The sequence below is a fragment of the Micromys minutus genome (genome assembly GCF_963924665.1).
Source record: "Micromys minutus genome assembly, chromosome: 13".
Lineage (NCBI taxonomy): Eukaryota > Metazoa > Chordata > Mammalia > Rodentia > Muridae > Micromys > Micromys minutus.
The window spans coordinates 48,569,028-48,586,272 of record NC_137982.1 but is presented as its reverse complement, the minus strand read 5'-3'; the positions used below and the strand labels follow the sequence as shown (position 1 = coordinate 48,586,272).

Sequence of the window (17,245 nt, the reverse complement as noted above, 5' to 3'; positions counted from 1 at the left end):
CCAAAAAGCAAAACTCTTAATATATGCCTTTTGTTTCTTTTGTTCAGATCCTCCAGGACCACCGTCAAATGCACACGTCGTGGATACCACCAAGAAATCAGCTTCTTTAGCATGGGGCAAGCCTCATTATGATGGTGGCCTTGAAATCACTGGCTACGTGGTGGAGCATCAAAAAGTAGGAGATGATGCCTGGATAAAAGATACAACAGGAACGGCCCTCAGAATCACTCAGTTTGTGGTTCCTGATCTTCAGACGAAGGAAAAATACAATTTTAGGATTAGTGCCATCAACGATGCAGGTGTGGGAGAACCAGCAGTGATTCCAAATGTTGAAATTGTAGAGAAGGAAGTGGCTCCTGATTTTGAGCTAGATGCTGAGCTTCGAAGAACACTTGTGGTTAGGGCAGGGCTCAGTATTCGGATTTTTGTGCCCATTAAAGGTCGTCCTGCACCTGAAGTAACATGGACCAAAGATAATGTCAACCTGAAGCACCGAGCCAACATCGAAAACACAGAGTCATTTACTCTTCTCATTATCCCAGAGTGTAACAGATATGACACTGGTAAATTTGTGATGACCATTGAAAATCCAGCTGGGAAGAAAAGTGGCTTTGTTAATGTCAGAGTCCTAGACACACCAGGCCCTGTTCTTAACCTAAGGCCTACAGACATTACAAAGGATAGCGTCACCCTACACTGGGACCTACCTCTGATAGATGGGGGCTCACGTATAACAAATTATATTGTGGAGAAACGTGAAGCAACCAGGAAATCATACTCCACAGTTACCACTAAGTGCCATAAATGTACATATAAAGTGACTGGCTTGACAGAAGGCTGTGAATATTTCTTCAGAGTGATGGCAGAAAACGAATATGGTATTGGTGAACCAACAGAAACCACAGAACCTGTAAGAGCCTCTGAAGCGCCATTACCCCCAGATAGCCTTAACATTATGGACATTACCAAGAACACAGTTAGCCTGGCATGGCCCAAACCAAGGCATGATGGTGGTAGCAAGATCACCGGTTATGTGATTGAAGCCCAGAGAAAAGGGTCTGACCAGTGGACCCACATCTCAACGGTGAAAGGGTTAGAATGTGTGGTGAGGAACCTAACCGAAGGAGAGGAGTATACCTTCCAGGTGATGGCGGTAAACAGTGCAGGCAGAAGCGCCCCTAGAGAGAGCAGACCAGTCATTGTCAAAGAGCAGACAATGCTCCCAGAGCTGGATCTCCGTGGCATCTATCAGAAGCTAGTCATTGCCAGAGCTGGTGACAACATCAAAGTTGAAATTCCAGTACTTGGTCGACCCAAGCCCACAGTCACATGGAAAAAGGGAGACCAAATTCTTAAACAGACACAGAGAGTTAATGTTGAAAATACAGCAACGTCAACCATCTTAAATATCAACGAGTGCATTAGAAGTGACAGTGGACCCTATCCGTTATCAGCAAAGAACACGGTAGGAGAGGTTGGTGATGTCATAACCATTCAAGTCCATGATATCCCGGGGCCACCTACAGGACCAATCAAATTTGATGAAGTTTCATCTGACTTTGTGACCTTCTCTTGGGAGCCTCCTGAGAATGATGGAGGTGTGCCAATAAGCAACTATGTAGTAGAAATGCGACAGACAGACAGTACTACATGGGTAGAGTTAGCAACAACGGTTATACGCACTACCTACAAAGCAACTCATCTGACTACAGGCGTGGAGTATCAATTCCGTGTAAGGGCTCAAAACAGATATGGAGTTGGGCCCGGCATCACATCTGCATCTGTAGTTGCTAACTATCCATTTAAGGTACCTGGGCCTCCCGGTACCCCCCAGGTTACTGCTGTCACCAAAGACTCCATGACAATTAGCTGGCATGAGCCACTTTCTGATGGTGGAAGCCCCATTTTAGGATATCACATTGAAAGAAAGGAACGGAATGGCATTCTCTGGCAGACTGTGAGCAAAGCATTAGTATCAGGCAACATCTTCAAATCAACTGGACTTACCGACGGCATTGCTTATGAATTCCGAGTGATTGCGGAAAACATGGCGGGCAAGAGCAAGCCTAGCAGGCCGTCTGAGCCAGTGTTTGCTTTGGATCCCATTGACCCACCCGGAAAACCAGTACCTCTGAACATTACACGACACACCGTGACATTGAAGTGGGCTAAACCCGAATACACTGGAGGCTTTAAAATTACTAGTTATGTGGTTGAAAAGAGGGACCTTCCTAATGGACGATGGCTCAAAGCCAACTTCAGCAACATTTTGGAGAACGAATTTACGGTCAGCGGCCTAACCGAAGATGCTGCATATGAGTTCCGTGTGATTGCCAAAAATGCCGCCGGTGCCATCAGTCCGCCCTCTGAGCCATCAGATGCCATCACATGCAGGGATGACCTTGAGGCACCAAGAATAATGGTGGATGTTAAATTTAAGGATACCATCACATTAAAAGCTGGCGAAGCATTCAAGCTGGAAGCCGATGTTTCAGGTCGCCCACCTCCAACAATGGAATGGACCAAAGATGGAAAGGAGCTTGAAGGTACAGGGAAATTAGAAATAAAAATTGCAGACTTCTCTACTCACCTGATAAACAAGGATTCCTCAAGGACAGACAGTGGGGCTTACATCCTGACGGCAACCAATCCTGGTGGCTTTGCCAAACACATTTTCAATGTCAAAGTTCTTGATAGACCAGGCCCACCTGAGGGACCTTTGGCTGTGTCTGATGTGACATCAGAGAAGTGTGTGTTGTCATGGTTACCTCCCCTGGATGACGGAGGTGCCAAAATTGATCATTACATCGTACAAAAACGTGAAACCAGCAGGTTGGCGTGGACAAATGTTGCCACAGAAGTCCAAGTAACAAAACTGAAAGTCACTAAGCTCCTGAAAGGCAATGAATACATATTCCGTGTCATGGCTGTGAATAAATATGGGGTTGGAGAGCCACTTGAATCAGAGCCCGTGCTTGCAGTGGATCCATATGGACCGCCTGACCCACCCAAGAACCCAGAAGTTACAACAATCACCAAAGACTCCATGGTTGTCTGCTGGGGGCATCCTGACTCTGATGGTGGAAGTGAGATTATCAACTACATTGTGGAGCGGCGTGATAAAGCTGGCCAGCGATGGGTAAAATGCAACAAAAAAGCCCTCACTGACTTACGATTTAAAGTGTCTGGGCTCACAGAAGGACATGAATACGAGTTCAGAGTTATGGCAGAAAATGCAGCTGGAATCAGTGCTCCAAGTGCTACCAGCCCATTTTATAAAGCTTGTGACACTGTGTTTAAGCCTGGCCCACCGGGTAACCCACGTGTCCTTGATACGAGCAGGTCATCCATTTCGATTGCATGGAATAAGCCTATCTATGATGGAGGTTCAGAAATCACTGGGTACATGGTTGAGATTGCCCTGCCTGAGGAAGATGAGTGGCAGGTTGTCACTCCACCAGCTGGGCTCAAGGCAACTTCCTATACCATCACCAACCTCATAGAGAATCAGGAATATAAAATCCGCATCTATGCCATGAATTCCGAGGGACTTGGGGAACCTGCCCTTGTTCCTGGAACTCCAAAGGCAGAAGAAAGGATGCTGCCCCCAGAGATAGAACTGGATGCTGACTTGCGCAAAGTTGTTACTATAAGAGCCTGCTGCACCTTGAGACTCTTTGTCCCCATCAAAGGGAGACCAGCACCTGAAGTCAAGTGGGCCCGAGAGCATGGAGAATCTTTGGACAAGGCTAGCATCGAATCCACAAGCTCTTACACCCTGCTTGTTGTTGGAAATGTTAACAGATTCGATAGTGGCAAGTACATCCTAACTGTAGAAAACAGCTCAGGCAGCAAGTCTGCATTTGTCAATGTTAGAGTGCTGGACACACCAGGCCCTCCACAGAATCTAAAGATAAAGGAGGTCACAAAGACATCTGTCACGTTGACATGGGAGCCTCCTCTCCTTGATGGAGGCTCAAAAATCAAAAACTATATTGTTGAAAAGCGAGAATCCACAAGAAAGGCATATTCAACCGTGGCAACCAATTGCCATAAGACTTCCTGGAAGGTAGACCAGCTACAAGAAGGCTGTAGTTACTATTTCCGGGTCCTCGCTGAAAATGAGTATGGCATCGGACTGCCCGCTGAGACGGCAGAGTCTGTGAAGGCATCAGAGCGGCCTCTTCCCCCAGGGAAAATAACCTTGATGGATGTCACAAGAAACAGTGTGTCTCTCTCTTGGGAGAAGCCGGAACATGATGGAGGCAGCCGAATTCTGGGCTATATTGTAGAGATGCAGAGCAAAGGCAGTGATAAGTGGGCCACGTGTGCCACAGTGAAAGTCACAGAAGCCACCATCACTGGTCTGATCCAGGGTGAGGAATACTCTTTCCGAGTTTCAGCTCAGAATGAAAAGGGCATCAGTGACCCCAGACAACTGAGCGTGCCGGTAATTGCTAAAGACCTTGTTATTCCACCAGCCTTCAAACTCCTCTTCAATACGTTCACTGTACTGGCGGGCGAAGACCTGAAAATCGATGTACCATTCATTGGACGCCCTCCACCGGCTGTCACCTGGCATAAAGATGATATTCCGCTGAAGCAAACGACTCGAGTAAACGCAGAGAGCACCGAGAGCAGTTCTCTACTGACAATCAAGGAAGCCTGCCGAGAAGATGTTGGACATTACACGGTCAAACTCACTAACTCAGCAGGCGAAGCCACTGAAACCCTTAATGTTATTGTTCTTGACAAGCCAGGGCCTCCAACTGGACCAGTGAAAATGGATGAAGTAACAGCAGACAGTGTTACTCTCTCCTGGGAACCACCAAAGTATGATGGCGGAAGCTCTATCAATAATTACATTGTAGAGAAACGGGACACGTCCACAACCACCTGGCAAATCGTGTCAGCTACAGTTGCAAGAACAACCATAAAGGCCTGCAGACTAAAGACTGGTTGTGAATATCAGTTCAGAATCGCAGCAGAAAACAGATATGGGAAGAGTACCTACCTCAATTCAGAGCCTGTTATTGCCCAGTACCCATTCAAAGTACCAGGTCCACCTGGCACACCATTTGTGACACTTGCCTCCAAAGACAGCATGGAGGTACAGTGGCATGAGCCAGTCAGTGATGGTGGGAGCAGAGTCATTGGCTACCATCTAGAGCGCAAAGAAAGAAATAGCATCCTCTGGGTGAAGCTGAATAAAACGCCTATTCCTCAAACCAAGTTCAAGACCACTGGCCTTGAAGAAGGCATCGAATATGAGTTCAGAGTCTCAGCCGAGAACATCGTTGGCATTGGCAAGCCAAGTAAGCCATCAGACTGTTATGCTGCTCACGACCCATGTGATCCACCAGGACGGCCAGAGGCAATCATCGTCACAAGGAACTCTGTGACTCTTCAGTGGAAGAAACCCACCTACGATGGTGGGAGCAAGATCACCGGTTACATTGTTGAGAAGAAAGAATTGCCTGATGGCCGCTGGATGAAAGCCAGTTTCACAAATATCATTGACACCCAGTTTGAGGTGACTGGCCTCATTGAAGATCATAGATATGAGTTCCGAGTTATAGCCAGAAATGCTGCTGGGGTGTTCAGTGAGCCCTCAGAAAGCACTGGGGCAATAACGGCGAGAGATGAGGTAGAGCCACCCAGGATAAGCATGGATCCCAAATATAGGGACACGGTTGTGGTTCAGGCTGGTGAGTCCTTCAAGATCGACGCAGATATATATGGCAAACCAATACCAACCACTCAGTGGGTAAAGGGTGACCAGGAGCTTTCAAGCACAGCTCGGTTAGAAATTAAGAGTACCGACTTTGCCACCAGTCTCAGCGTCAAAGATGCGGTACGTGTGGACAGTGGCAATTATGTCCTGAAGGCCAAAAACGTTGCAGGGGAGAAATCAGTTACTGTCAATGTCAAAGTTCTTGATAGACCAGGGCCACCTGAGGGACCTGTTGCTATATCAGGGGTTACAGCGGAAAAATGCATGCTGGCCTGGAAACCCCCACTTCAGGATGGTGGAAGTGATATCACAAATTACATTGTGGAAAGACGAGAAACCAGCCGCCTCGTCTGGACTCTGGTTGATGCCAATGTGCAGACTCTCAGCTGTAAAGTTTTGAAGCTTCTTGAAGGCAATGAATACATTTTCCGTATAATGGCTGTGAACAAATACGGTGTTGGTGAACCTCTCGAATCTGAGCCAATGATTGCCAAAAATCCATTTGTAGTCCCAGATGCACCCAAAGCTCCAGAAGTTACAGCGGTGACCAAAGACTCGATGATTGTCGTATGGGAAAGACCAGCATCTGATGGTGGCAGTGAGATTCTAGGATACGTTCTAGAGAAACGAGACAAAGAAGGCATAAGATGGACAAGGTGCCACAAGCGTCTAATTGGAGAGCTGCGTCTGAGAGTCACTGGACTCTTAGAAAATCACAATTATGAATTCAGAGTCTCTGCTGAAAATGCTGCCGGACTCAGTGAACCAAGCCCCCCTTCTGCTTACCAAAAGGCTTGTGACCCCATTTATAAACCAGGCCCTCCAAACAACCCAAAAGTCATGGATGTTACCAGATCTTCTGTTTTCCTTTCTTGGTCCAAACCTATCTATGATGGTGGCTGTGAAATCCAAGGATACATCGTAGAAAAATGTGATGTGAGTGTTGGCGAATGGACTATGTGCACACCACCAACTGGAATCAATAAGACAAATCTAGAAGTCGAGAAGTTGTTGGAAAAGCATGAATACAACTTCCGGATCTGTGCCATTAATAAGGCTGGAGTAGGGGATCATGCTGATGTCCCTGGGCCTGTAATGGTTGAAGAAAAACTTGAAGCACCAGATATAGATCTTGACCTTGAGCTAAGGAAGGTTATTAATATAAGGGCAGGTGGTTCCTTAAGGTTGTTCGTTCCTATTAAAGGCCGTCCTACACCAGAAGTTAAGTGGGGGAAGGTAGATGGTGAAATCCGGGATGCAGCTATAATTGATGTCACCAGCAGCTTCACCTCTCTTGTTCTTGACAATGTCAATCGATATGATAGCGGAAAATATACTCTCACATTAGAAAACAGCAGTGGAACAAAATCTGCCTTTGTGACCGTGAGAGTCCTGGACACTCCAAGCCCACCTGTGAACCTAAAAGTCACAGAGATCACCAAGGACTCGGTATCAATCACATGGGAACCTCCTTTGTTGGATGGAGGATCAAAAATTAAAAATTACATCGTTGAGAAACGAGAAGCCACAAGAAAATCATATGCTGCAGTTGTAACAAACTGCCATAAGAATTCTTGGAAAATTGATCAGCTCCAAGAAGGTTGCAGTTACTACTTCAGAGTCACCGCTGAGAATGAATATGGTATTGGCCTGCCCGCCCGCACTGCAGATCCAATCAAAGTTGCAGAAGTCCCACAACCTCCAGGGAAAATAAGTGTGGATGATGTCACCAGGAACAGTGTGTCTCTGAGTTGGACAAAGCCTGAACACGACGGTGGCAGTAAAATCATCCAGTATATTGTAGAAATGCAAGCTAAAAACACTGATAGGTGGTCAGAGTGTGCTAGGGTCAAGTCCCTGGAGGCAGTTATTACCAACCTAACTCAGGGAGAAGAATACCTTTTTAGAGTCATGGCTGTAAATGAAAAAGGAAGAAGTGACCCCAGATCCCTTGCAGTTCCAATCATCGCCAAAGATCTGGTCATCGAGCCAGACGTAAGACCAGCATTCAGTAGTTACAGTGTCCAGGTTGGCCAAGATTTGAAAATAGAAGTGCCGATTTCTGGACGTCCTAAACCAAGCATTTCCTGGACTAAGGATGGGGTGCCACTGAAGCAGACCACAAGAATCAATGTTACTGATTCCCTTGACCTCACCACACTTAGTATTAAAGAAACTCATAAGGATGATGGTGGACAGTATGGAATCACAGTTGCCAATGTTGTGGGTCAGAAAACAGCAGCTATTGAAATTATAACTCTAGATAAACCTGATCCTCCAAAAGGGCCTGTTAAATTTGATGAGGTCAGTGCTGAGAGTATCACATTATCCTGGAACCCTCCCTTATACACAGGGGGCTGCCAAATTACCAATTACATTGTTCAGAAAAGAGATACAACCACCACAGTATGGGATGTTGTCTCTGCTACTGTTGCCAGAACTACACTCAAAGTAACCAAATTGAAAACGGGTACAGAATACCAATTCAGAATATTTGCTGAAAACAGATATGGACAAAGCTTCGCTCTGGAGTCTGAACCAATTGTAGCTCAATATCCCTACAAAGAACCAGGCCCTCCAGGAACACCATTTGTCACAGCCATCTCCAAAGATTCTATGGTTGTACAGTGGCATGAACCGATCAATAATGGTGGGAGCCCAGTCATAGGTTACCACCTTGAAAGAAAGGAAAGGAACAGTATTTTGTGGACAAAAGTCAACAAAACCATTATTCATGACACCCAGTTTAAAGCACTGAACCTTGAAGAAGGTATTGAGTATGAATTTAGAGTTTATGCTGAAAATATTGTTGGGGTAGGCAAGGCAAGCAAGAATTCTGAATGCTATGTAGCCAGAGACCCCTGTGACCCGCCAGGAACCCCAGAAGCAGTAATAGTTAAGAGAAATGAAATCACTTTACAGTGGACCAAACCTGTGTACGACGGTGGTAGCATGATCACAGGTTATATCGTAGAGAAACGTGATTTACCGGACGGTCGCTGGATGAAAGCCAGTTTCACAAATGTCATCGAAACTCAGTTCACTGTGTCGGGTCTTACTGAAGACCAAAGGTATGAGTTCAGAGTCATTGCAAAGAATGCAGCTGGTGCAGTAAGTAAGCCTTCCGACAGTACCGGACCAATAACTGCAAAGGATGAGGTTGAACTTCCCCGAATTTCAATGGATCCAAAATTCAGAGACACAATAGTGGTAAATGCTGGAGAAACATTCAAGCTTGAGGCTGATGTCCATGGAAAGCCCCTACCCACCATCGAGTGGTTAAGAGGAGACAAGGAAATTGAAGAATCTGCCAGATGTGAAATAAAGAATACAGACTTCAAAGCTTTGCTTATTGTGAAAGATGCCATTCGAATTGATGGTGGACAGTATATTTTGAGAGCCTCGAACGTTGCCGGTTCTAAGTCATTCCCGGTAAATGTGAAAGTGCTAGACAGACCAGGACCACCTGAAGGACCGGTTCAGGTTACTGGAGTCACATCTGAAAAGTGTACTTTGGCATGGTCTCCACCACTTCAAGATGGTGGCAGTGACATTTCTCACTATGTGGTGGAAAAGCGTGAGACCAGTCGCCTTGCATGGACTGTGGTCGCATCAGAAGTTGTGACTAATTCTCTGAAAGTTACGAAGCTCTTAGAAGGGAATGAATATATTTTCCGAATAATGGCTGTCAACAAGTACGGTGTTGGAGAACCTTTGGAATCTGCACCAGTCCTCATGAAAAATCCGTTTGTGCTTCCCGGGCCACCAAAGAACTTGGAAGTCACAAACATTGCCAAAGATTCCATGACAGTCTGCTGGAATCGGCCGGACAGTGATGGAGGAAGTGAGATCATTGGTTACATTGTGGAGAGAAGAGACAGAAGTGGTATTAGGTGGATAAAGTGTAACAAACGCCGCATTACAGATCTGCGGCTCCGGGTTACAGGCTTAACGGAAGACCACGAGTATGAATTCAGAGTCTCTGCAGAAAATGCTGCTGGCGTTGGAGAACCAAGTCCAGCAACCATTTACTATAAGGCATGTGATCCTGTGTTCAAACCTGGCCCGCCCACCAATGCACACATTGTAGACACCACTAAAAATTCCATTACACTTGCCTGGAGCAAACCTATCTATGATGGTGGCAGTGAGATCCTGGGCTACGTCGTGGAAATCTGTAAAGCGGATGAAGAAGAATGGCAAATAGTTACTCCACAGACTGGCCTGAGAGTCACACGATTCGAAATCTCCAAACTCATCGAACACCAAGAATACAAAATACGTGTTTGTGCCCTCAACAAAGTCGGTCTAGGTGAGGCCGCAGCAGTTCCTGGTACCGTGAAACCAGAAGATAAACTCGAGGCACCTGAACTTGACCTTGACTCTGAGTTAAGGAAAGGGATTATTGTCAGAGCTGGTGGATCTGCCAGAATCCATATTCCATTCAAAGGCCGTCCAACACCTGAGATCACCTGGTCAAAAGAGGAAGGTGAATTCACAGATAAGGTCCAAATCGAGAAAGGAATTAACTTCACCCAACTCTCAATAGACAACTGTGACAGAAATGACGCTGGGAAATACGTCCTCAAACTGGAGAACAGCAGCGGGTCGAAGTCAGCTTTCGTGACTGTGAAAGTGCTTGACACCCCGGGACCCCCACAGAATTTGGCTGTCAAGGAGGTGAGAAAAGACTCTGTTGTTCTGGTATGGGAACCACCCATCATTGACGGCGGGGCAAAGGTCAAGAACTATGTCATCGACAAGCGTGAGTCCACCCGGAAAGCGTACGCTAATGTGAGTAGTAAATGCAGCAAAACAAGCTTTAAAGTTGAGAACCTGACCGAAGGAGCTATCTACTACTTCAGGGTCATGGCTGAGAACGAGTTTGGAGTCGGCGTTCCCGCAGAGACCTCTGACGCTGTGAAAGCTTCTGAACCTCCTTCTCCACCAGGAAAGGTAACACTCACCGACGTGTCCCAAACCAGCGCATCCCTTATGTGGGAGAAGCCTGAACATGACGGGGGAAGCAGGATCCTGGGCTATGTTGTTGAAATGCAGCCCAAAGGAACAGAAAAATGGAGTGTTGTGGCTGAATCCAAAGTCTGTAATGCTGTTGTTAGTGGCCTGAGCTCTGGGCAAGAATATCAGTTCCGGGTCAAAGCTTACAACGAGAAAGGAAAAAGTGACCCAAGAGTGCTTGGTGTTCCTGTCATAGCCAAGGACTTGACTATCCAGCCTAGTTTTAAGCTGCCATTTAATACATACAGTGTTCAAGCGGGAGAGGATCTGAAAATAGAAATCCCAGTCATAGGCCGACCAAGACCTAAAATTTCTTGGGTCAAAGACGGTGAGCCTCTTAAACAGACCACAAGAGTAAATGTCGAGGAAACAGCTACTTCGACTATTTTACACATCAAAGAGAGCAGCAAAGATGACTTCGGGAAATACAGTGTCACGGCAACAAACAGTGCCGGCACGGCAACAGAAAACCTCAGTGTTATTGTTTTGGAAAAGCCTGGTCCTCCTGTTGGACCAGTGAAGTTTGATGAAGTTAGTGCAGACTTTGTGGTCATATCTTGGGAACCTCCTGCCTATACTGGTGGGTGCCAGATAAGCAACTACATTGTAGAGAAGCGAGATACCACCACTACCAACTGGCAGATGGTGTCAGCGACAGTTGCCAGGACAACCATTAAAGTAAGCAAACTGAAAACCGGCACTGAATACCAGTTTAGGATTTTTGCTGAGAACAGGTACGGGAAAAGTGCTCCCTTGGACTCTAAGCCCGTTGTTGTCCAATATCCTTTTAAAGAGCCTGGGCCACCTGGAACCCCTTTTGTGACATCTGTCTCAAAAGATCAAATGCTTGTGCAGTGGCATGAGCCAGTTAATGACGGAGGCAGCAAAGTCACTGGCTACCATCTTGAACAGAAGGAAAAGAACAGCATCCTGTGGGTCAAGCTGAATAAGATCCCCATCCAAGACACCAAATTCAAGACAACGGGGCTTGACGAAGGACTTGAATATGAGTTCAGGGTTTCTGCGGAGAACATCGTGGGCATCGGGAAGCCCAGCAAAGTGTCAGAGTGCTATGTTGCACGTGATCCGTGTGATCCGCCTGGTCGACCTGAAGCCATTGTTATCACGAGAAACAGTGTCACGTTGAAATGGAAGAAACCTGCTTATGATGGCGGCAGCAAGATAACAGGTTACATCATAGAGAAGAAAGATCTACCTGACGGCCGGTGGATGAAAGCCAGCTTCACCAATGTTGTGGAAACTGAGTTTACGGTGACTGGGCTTGTAGAAGACCAGAGATACGAATTTAGAGTAATTGCGAGAAATGCGGCTGACAGCTTCAGTGAGCCATCTGAAAGCAGCGGCGCCATCACTGCTAGGGATGAAATTGATGCACCAAATGCCTCACTGGATCCTAAATACAGAGATGTCATCATTGTCCGTGCGGGGGAGACCTTTGTTCTCGAAGCTGACATCCGTGGCAAACCTATACCTGATATTGTTTGGTCAAAAGATGGGACTGAACTCGAAGAAACAGCAGCTAGGATGGAAATTAAATCTACTCTGCAGAAAACTACTCTCATTGTCAAAGACTGCATCCGCACGGACGGGGGGCAGTACACCTTGAAACTAAGCAATGTTGGCGGCACCAAGACAATACCTATTACTGTGAAAGTGCTGGACAGGCCAGGGCCTCCTGAGGGACCTCTGAAAGTTACTGGAGTTACAGCCGAAAAGTGTTACCTGGCATGGAGCCCACCTTTGCAAGATGGCGGTGCTAGTATTTCACATTACATCATTGAAAAGAGAGAAACAAGCAGACTGTCCTGGACCCAGGTGTCAACGGAAGTGCAAGCCCTCAACTACAAAGTCACTAAGTTACTTCCTGGAAATGAGTATATTTTCCGGGTTATGGCAGTGAATAAATATGGGATTGGAGAGCCCCTGGAGTCTGAACCTGTGGTAGCCTGCAACCCTTACAAGCTTCCAGGCCCTCCTTCAACACCTGAGGCCTCCGCCATCACCAAAGACTCTATGGTACTGACATGGACACGTCCAGCGGATGATGGAGGTGCTGAGATTGAGGGGTACATTCTTGAAAAGCGAGATAAGGAAGGTATTAGATGGACCAAGTGCAACAAGAAGACATTAACAGACCTTCGGTTCAGGGTGACTGGCCTCACAGAAGGCCATTCCTACGAATTCAGAGTTGCTGCTGAGAACGCAGCTGGTGTTGGGGAACCCAGTGAGCCATCCGTTTTCTACCGAGCATGTGACGCCTTGTATCCACCAGGTCCACCAAGTAACCCCAAAGTGACAGATACCTCCAGATCTTCTGTCTCCCTAGCATGGAATAAGCCAATTTACGATGGCGGCGCACCCGTCAGAGGCTACGTGATTGAGCTGAAAGAAGCCGAGGCTGACGAATGGACTACCTGCACACCACCATCGGGATTACAAGGGAAGCAGTTCACAGTGACCAAGCTTAAAGAGAACAGAGAATACAACTTCCGTATCTGTGCTTTCAATACCGAAGGTGTAGGTGAGCCTGCAACTATCCCAGGCTCTGTTGTGGCTCAGGAGAGGATGGAAGCACCGGAAATAGAACTCGATGCTGATCTCAGGAAGGTGGTCACCCTGCGCGCAAGTGCCACATTGCGCCTGTTTGTCACCATCAAAGGCCGCCCGGAACCTGAAGTGAAGTGGGAAAAAGCCGAAGGCATTCTCACGGAGAGAGCCCAGATCGAGGTAACAAGTTCATATACAATGCTGGTGATTGACAATGTGACCAGATTTGACAGTGGTAGGTACAACCTCACCCTAGAAAATAACAGTGGTTCCAAGACGGCTTTTGTCAATGTCCGAGTTCTTGATTCACCAAGTGCACCTGTTAATCTGACTGTCAGAGAAGTCAAAAAAGACTCGGTGACGCTGTCCTGGGAGCCACCGCTTATTGATGGCGGAGCAAAGATTACAAATTATATCGTTGAAAAACGAGAAACTACAAGGAAAGCTTATGCTACCGTTACAAACAACTGCACTAAGAATACTTTCAAAATTGAAAATCTACAAGAAGGGTGTTCTTATTACTTCCGAGTCCTGGCTTCCAATGAATATGGGATTGGTTTGCCGGCCGAAACAACCGAGCCTGTCAAAGCATCTGAGCCACCACTCCCACCTGGAAGGGTGACCCTTGTAGATGTGACCCGTAGTTCAGCTACGATTAAGTGGGAGAAGCCGGAGAGCGACGGTGGCAGCAAGATCACTGGTTATGTCGTGGAAATGCAGACAAAGGGCAGTGAGAAGTGGGGTACATGCACACAAGTCAAGACCCTGGAGGCAACTATATCTGGGCTGACGGCTGGGGAAGAGTATGTCTTCCGGGTAGCTGCAGTTAATGAGAAAGGAAGAAGTGACCCAAGACAGCTCGGCGTGCCAATCATTGCAAAAGACATAGAAATAAAGCCTTCCGTTGAGCTTCCTTTCAATACTTTCAGCGTTAAGGCTAATGACCAACTCAAAATTGACATACCCTTTAAAGGAGGACCTCAAGCCACCGTGGCCTGGAAAAAAGACGGTCAGGTTCTTAGAGAGACAACTAGAGTCAACGTATCTTCCTCTAAGACCGTAACAACGCTATCTATTAAAGAAGCTTCAAGGGAAGACGTTGGAACCTACGAATTGTGTGTTTCAAATTCTGCTGGATCCATAACAGTTCCTATTACTGTCATTGTCCTTGACAGGCCAGGACCTCCAGGACCCATACGCATTGATGGAGTTAGTTGTGACAATGTGTCTATTTCTTGGAATCCCCCAGAATATGATGGCGGCTGCCAAATTAGCAACTACATTGTTGAAAAGAGAGAAACCACTTCCACAACATGGCAGGTAGTCTCACAAGCAGTGGCGAGAACATCCATTAAGATAGTCCGATTGACAACAGGAAGTGAGTATCAGTTCCGCGTCTGTGCAGAGAACAGGTATGGGAAGAGTTCCTACAGCGAGTCCTCAGCCATTGTTGCTAAGTATCCATTCACCCCACCGGGGCCTCCTGGTACTCCTAAAGTTGTGCATGCCACAAAATCTACCATGGTTGTAAGCTGGCAGGTACCCGTCAGTGATGGAGGGAGCCAAGTGATTGGCTATCACCTTGAATACAAAGAAAGAAGCAGCATTCTCTGGTCAAAAGCGAACAAAGCCCTCATTGCAGATACTCAGATGAAGGTCTCTGGTCTGGATGAGGGGCTGATGTATGAGTATCGTGTGTATGCTGAGAACATTGCTGGAATTGGTAAATGCAGTAAAGCATGTGAACCAGTCCCTGCAAGAGATCCTTGTGATCCTCCTGGACAACCTGAAGTCACCAATATCACAAGAAAATCGGTGTCGCTGAAGTGGTCTAAACCACGTTATGATGGTGGGGCTAAGATCACTGGATACATTGTTGAACGCAGAGAACTCCCTGATGGCAGGTGGCTGAAGTGTAACTTCACTAATGTACAGGAAACATACTTTGAAGTAACCGAGCTAACTGAAGACCAGCGTTATGAGTTCAGGGTTTTTGCAAGAAATGCTGCTGATTCAGTTAGCGAGCCATCTGAATCCACTGGACCTATCACAGTGAAAGATGATGTCGAGGCACCCAGAATCATGATGGATGTCAAATTCCGAGATGTCATTGTAGTCAAAGCTGGAGAAGTCCTTAAGATAAATGCAGACATTGCAGGGAGACCTCTGCCAGTAATTTCCTGGGCCAAAGATGGGGTAGAAATTGAAGAAAGGGCAAAAACAGAAATTGTCTCAACCGACTATAACACCACATTAACAGTTAAAGACTGTGTAAGACGAGACACTGGGCAGTATGTCCTTACTCTGAAAAATGTTGCAGGAACTCGGACTATGGCAGTTAACTGTAAAGTACTTGATAAGCCTGGCCCACCAGCAGGACCACTTGAGATAAGTGGCCTCACTGCTGAAAAGTGCTCCCTTTCCTGGGGACGTCCCCAGGAAGATGGCGGTGCAGATATCGATTATTATATCGTAGAAAAGCGTGAAACAAGCCGCCTTGCATGGACCATATGTGAAGCAGAGTTAAGGACAACATCTTGTAAGGTGACCAAGCTACTCAAAGGCAATGAATATATCTTTAGAGTAACTGCTGTTAATAAATACGGTGTCGGGGAGCCCTTGGAGAGCACAGCCGTGAAGGCACTAGATCCATTCACCACACCTAGTCCACCCACATCTCTAGAAATCACATCTGTGACCAAAGATTCCATGACACTTTGCTGGTCAAGACCAGAGACTGACGGAGGCAGTGACATCTCTGGATACATAATCGAAAGGCGTGAGAAGAACAGCCTGCGGTGGGTGCGTGTGAACAAAAAACCAGTCTATGATCTGAGAGTCAAGTCTACAGGTCTTCGAGAAGGATGTGAATATGAGTATCGGGTTTATGCTGAAAACGCTGCCGGCCTGAGTCTTCCAAGCGAAACCTCCCCCTTGGTTCGAGCAGAAGACCCAGTGTTCTTGCCATCCCCCCCATCTAAACCCAAAATAGTAGACTCGGGCAAGACAACCATCACCATTGGCTGGGTTAAACCTCTGTTCGACGGTGGGGCTCCGATAACTGGATACACCGTAGAATACAAGAAGTCTGAGGAAACGGACTGGAAAGTTGCCATTCAGAGCTTCCGGGGCACGGAATACACACTGAGCGGGCTAACAACAGGAGCCGAGTATGTCTTCAGAGTGAGGTCACTCAATAAGGTTGGTGCCAGTGACCCCAGTGATAGCTCCGATCCCCAGGTAGCAAAAGAAAGAGAAGAAGAACCTGTATTTGACGTCGACAGTGAAATGAGGAAGACCTTGATTGTCAAGGCTGGCTCCTCGTTTACCATGACAGTTCCTTTCCGAGGAAGACCAATCCCCAATGTCTCCTGGAGTAAACCCGACACTGACCTTCGCACGAGAGCATTCATTGACTCGACAGATTCTCGTACATCACTTACTATAGAGAATGCCAACAGAAATGATTCTGGAAAATACACACTGACAATTCAGAATGTGCTGAGCGCTGCTTCCATGACCTTCGTCGTCAAAGTCTTAGACTCCCCGGGGCCTCCAGCTAATATTACTGTACATGAAGTTACCAAGGAGACTGCTATGCTGTCCTGGGATGTTCCTGAAAATGATGGCGGAGCACCAGTGAAGAATTACCACATAGAAAAACGTGAGGCCAGCAAGAAGGCGTGGGTGTCAGTCACTAACAACTGCAACCGCCTCTCTTACAAAGTGACCAACTTACAAGAAGGAGCTATCTACTACTTCCGCGTCTCTGGGGAAAATGAGTTTGGTGTCGGTGTGCCCGCTGAGACAAAGGAAGGCGTGAAAATAACAGGTACGAGAACAAAACAGATCCATAGTTTGCTAGAATAAAGTGAGTGACTCCAAGTGGTCTAATTTCACCTTAAAAGACTTTCAGTTAGGGCT

The 17,245-nt window shown here is 46.8% G+C and overlaps 1 protein-coding gene across 4 annotated transcripts in view; it reads left to right on the top strand.

Annotated features, from left to right (window-relative positions):
- TTN (titin) overlaps window positions 1–17,245 on the top strand; it is a 266,446-nt gene that overhangs the window by 217,367 nt on the left and 31,834 nt on the right. For all 4 annotated transcript variants that reach the window (XM_080927461.1, XM_080927460.1, XM_080927459.1 and 1 more), the window contains one exon: window positions 48–17,153. In XM_080927461.1, the coding sequence (XP_080783587.1) occupies window positions 48–17,153 (17,106 nt within the window). The remainder of the gene's footprint in view (window positions 1–47; window positions 17,154–17,245) is intronic.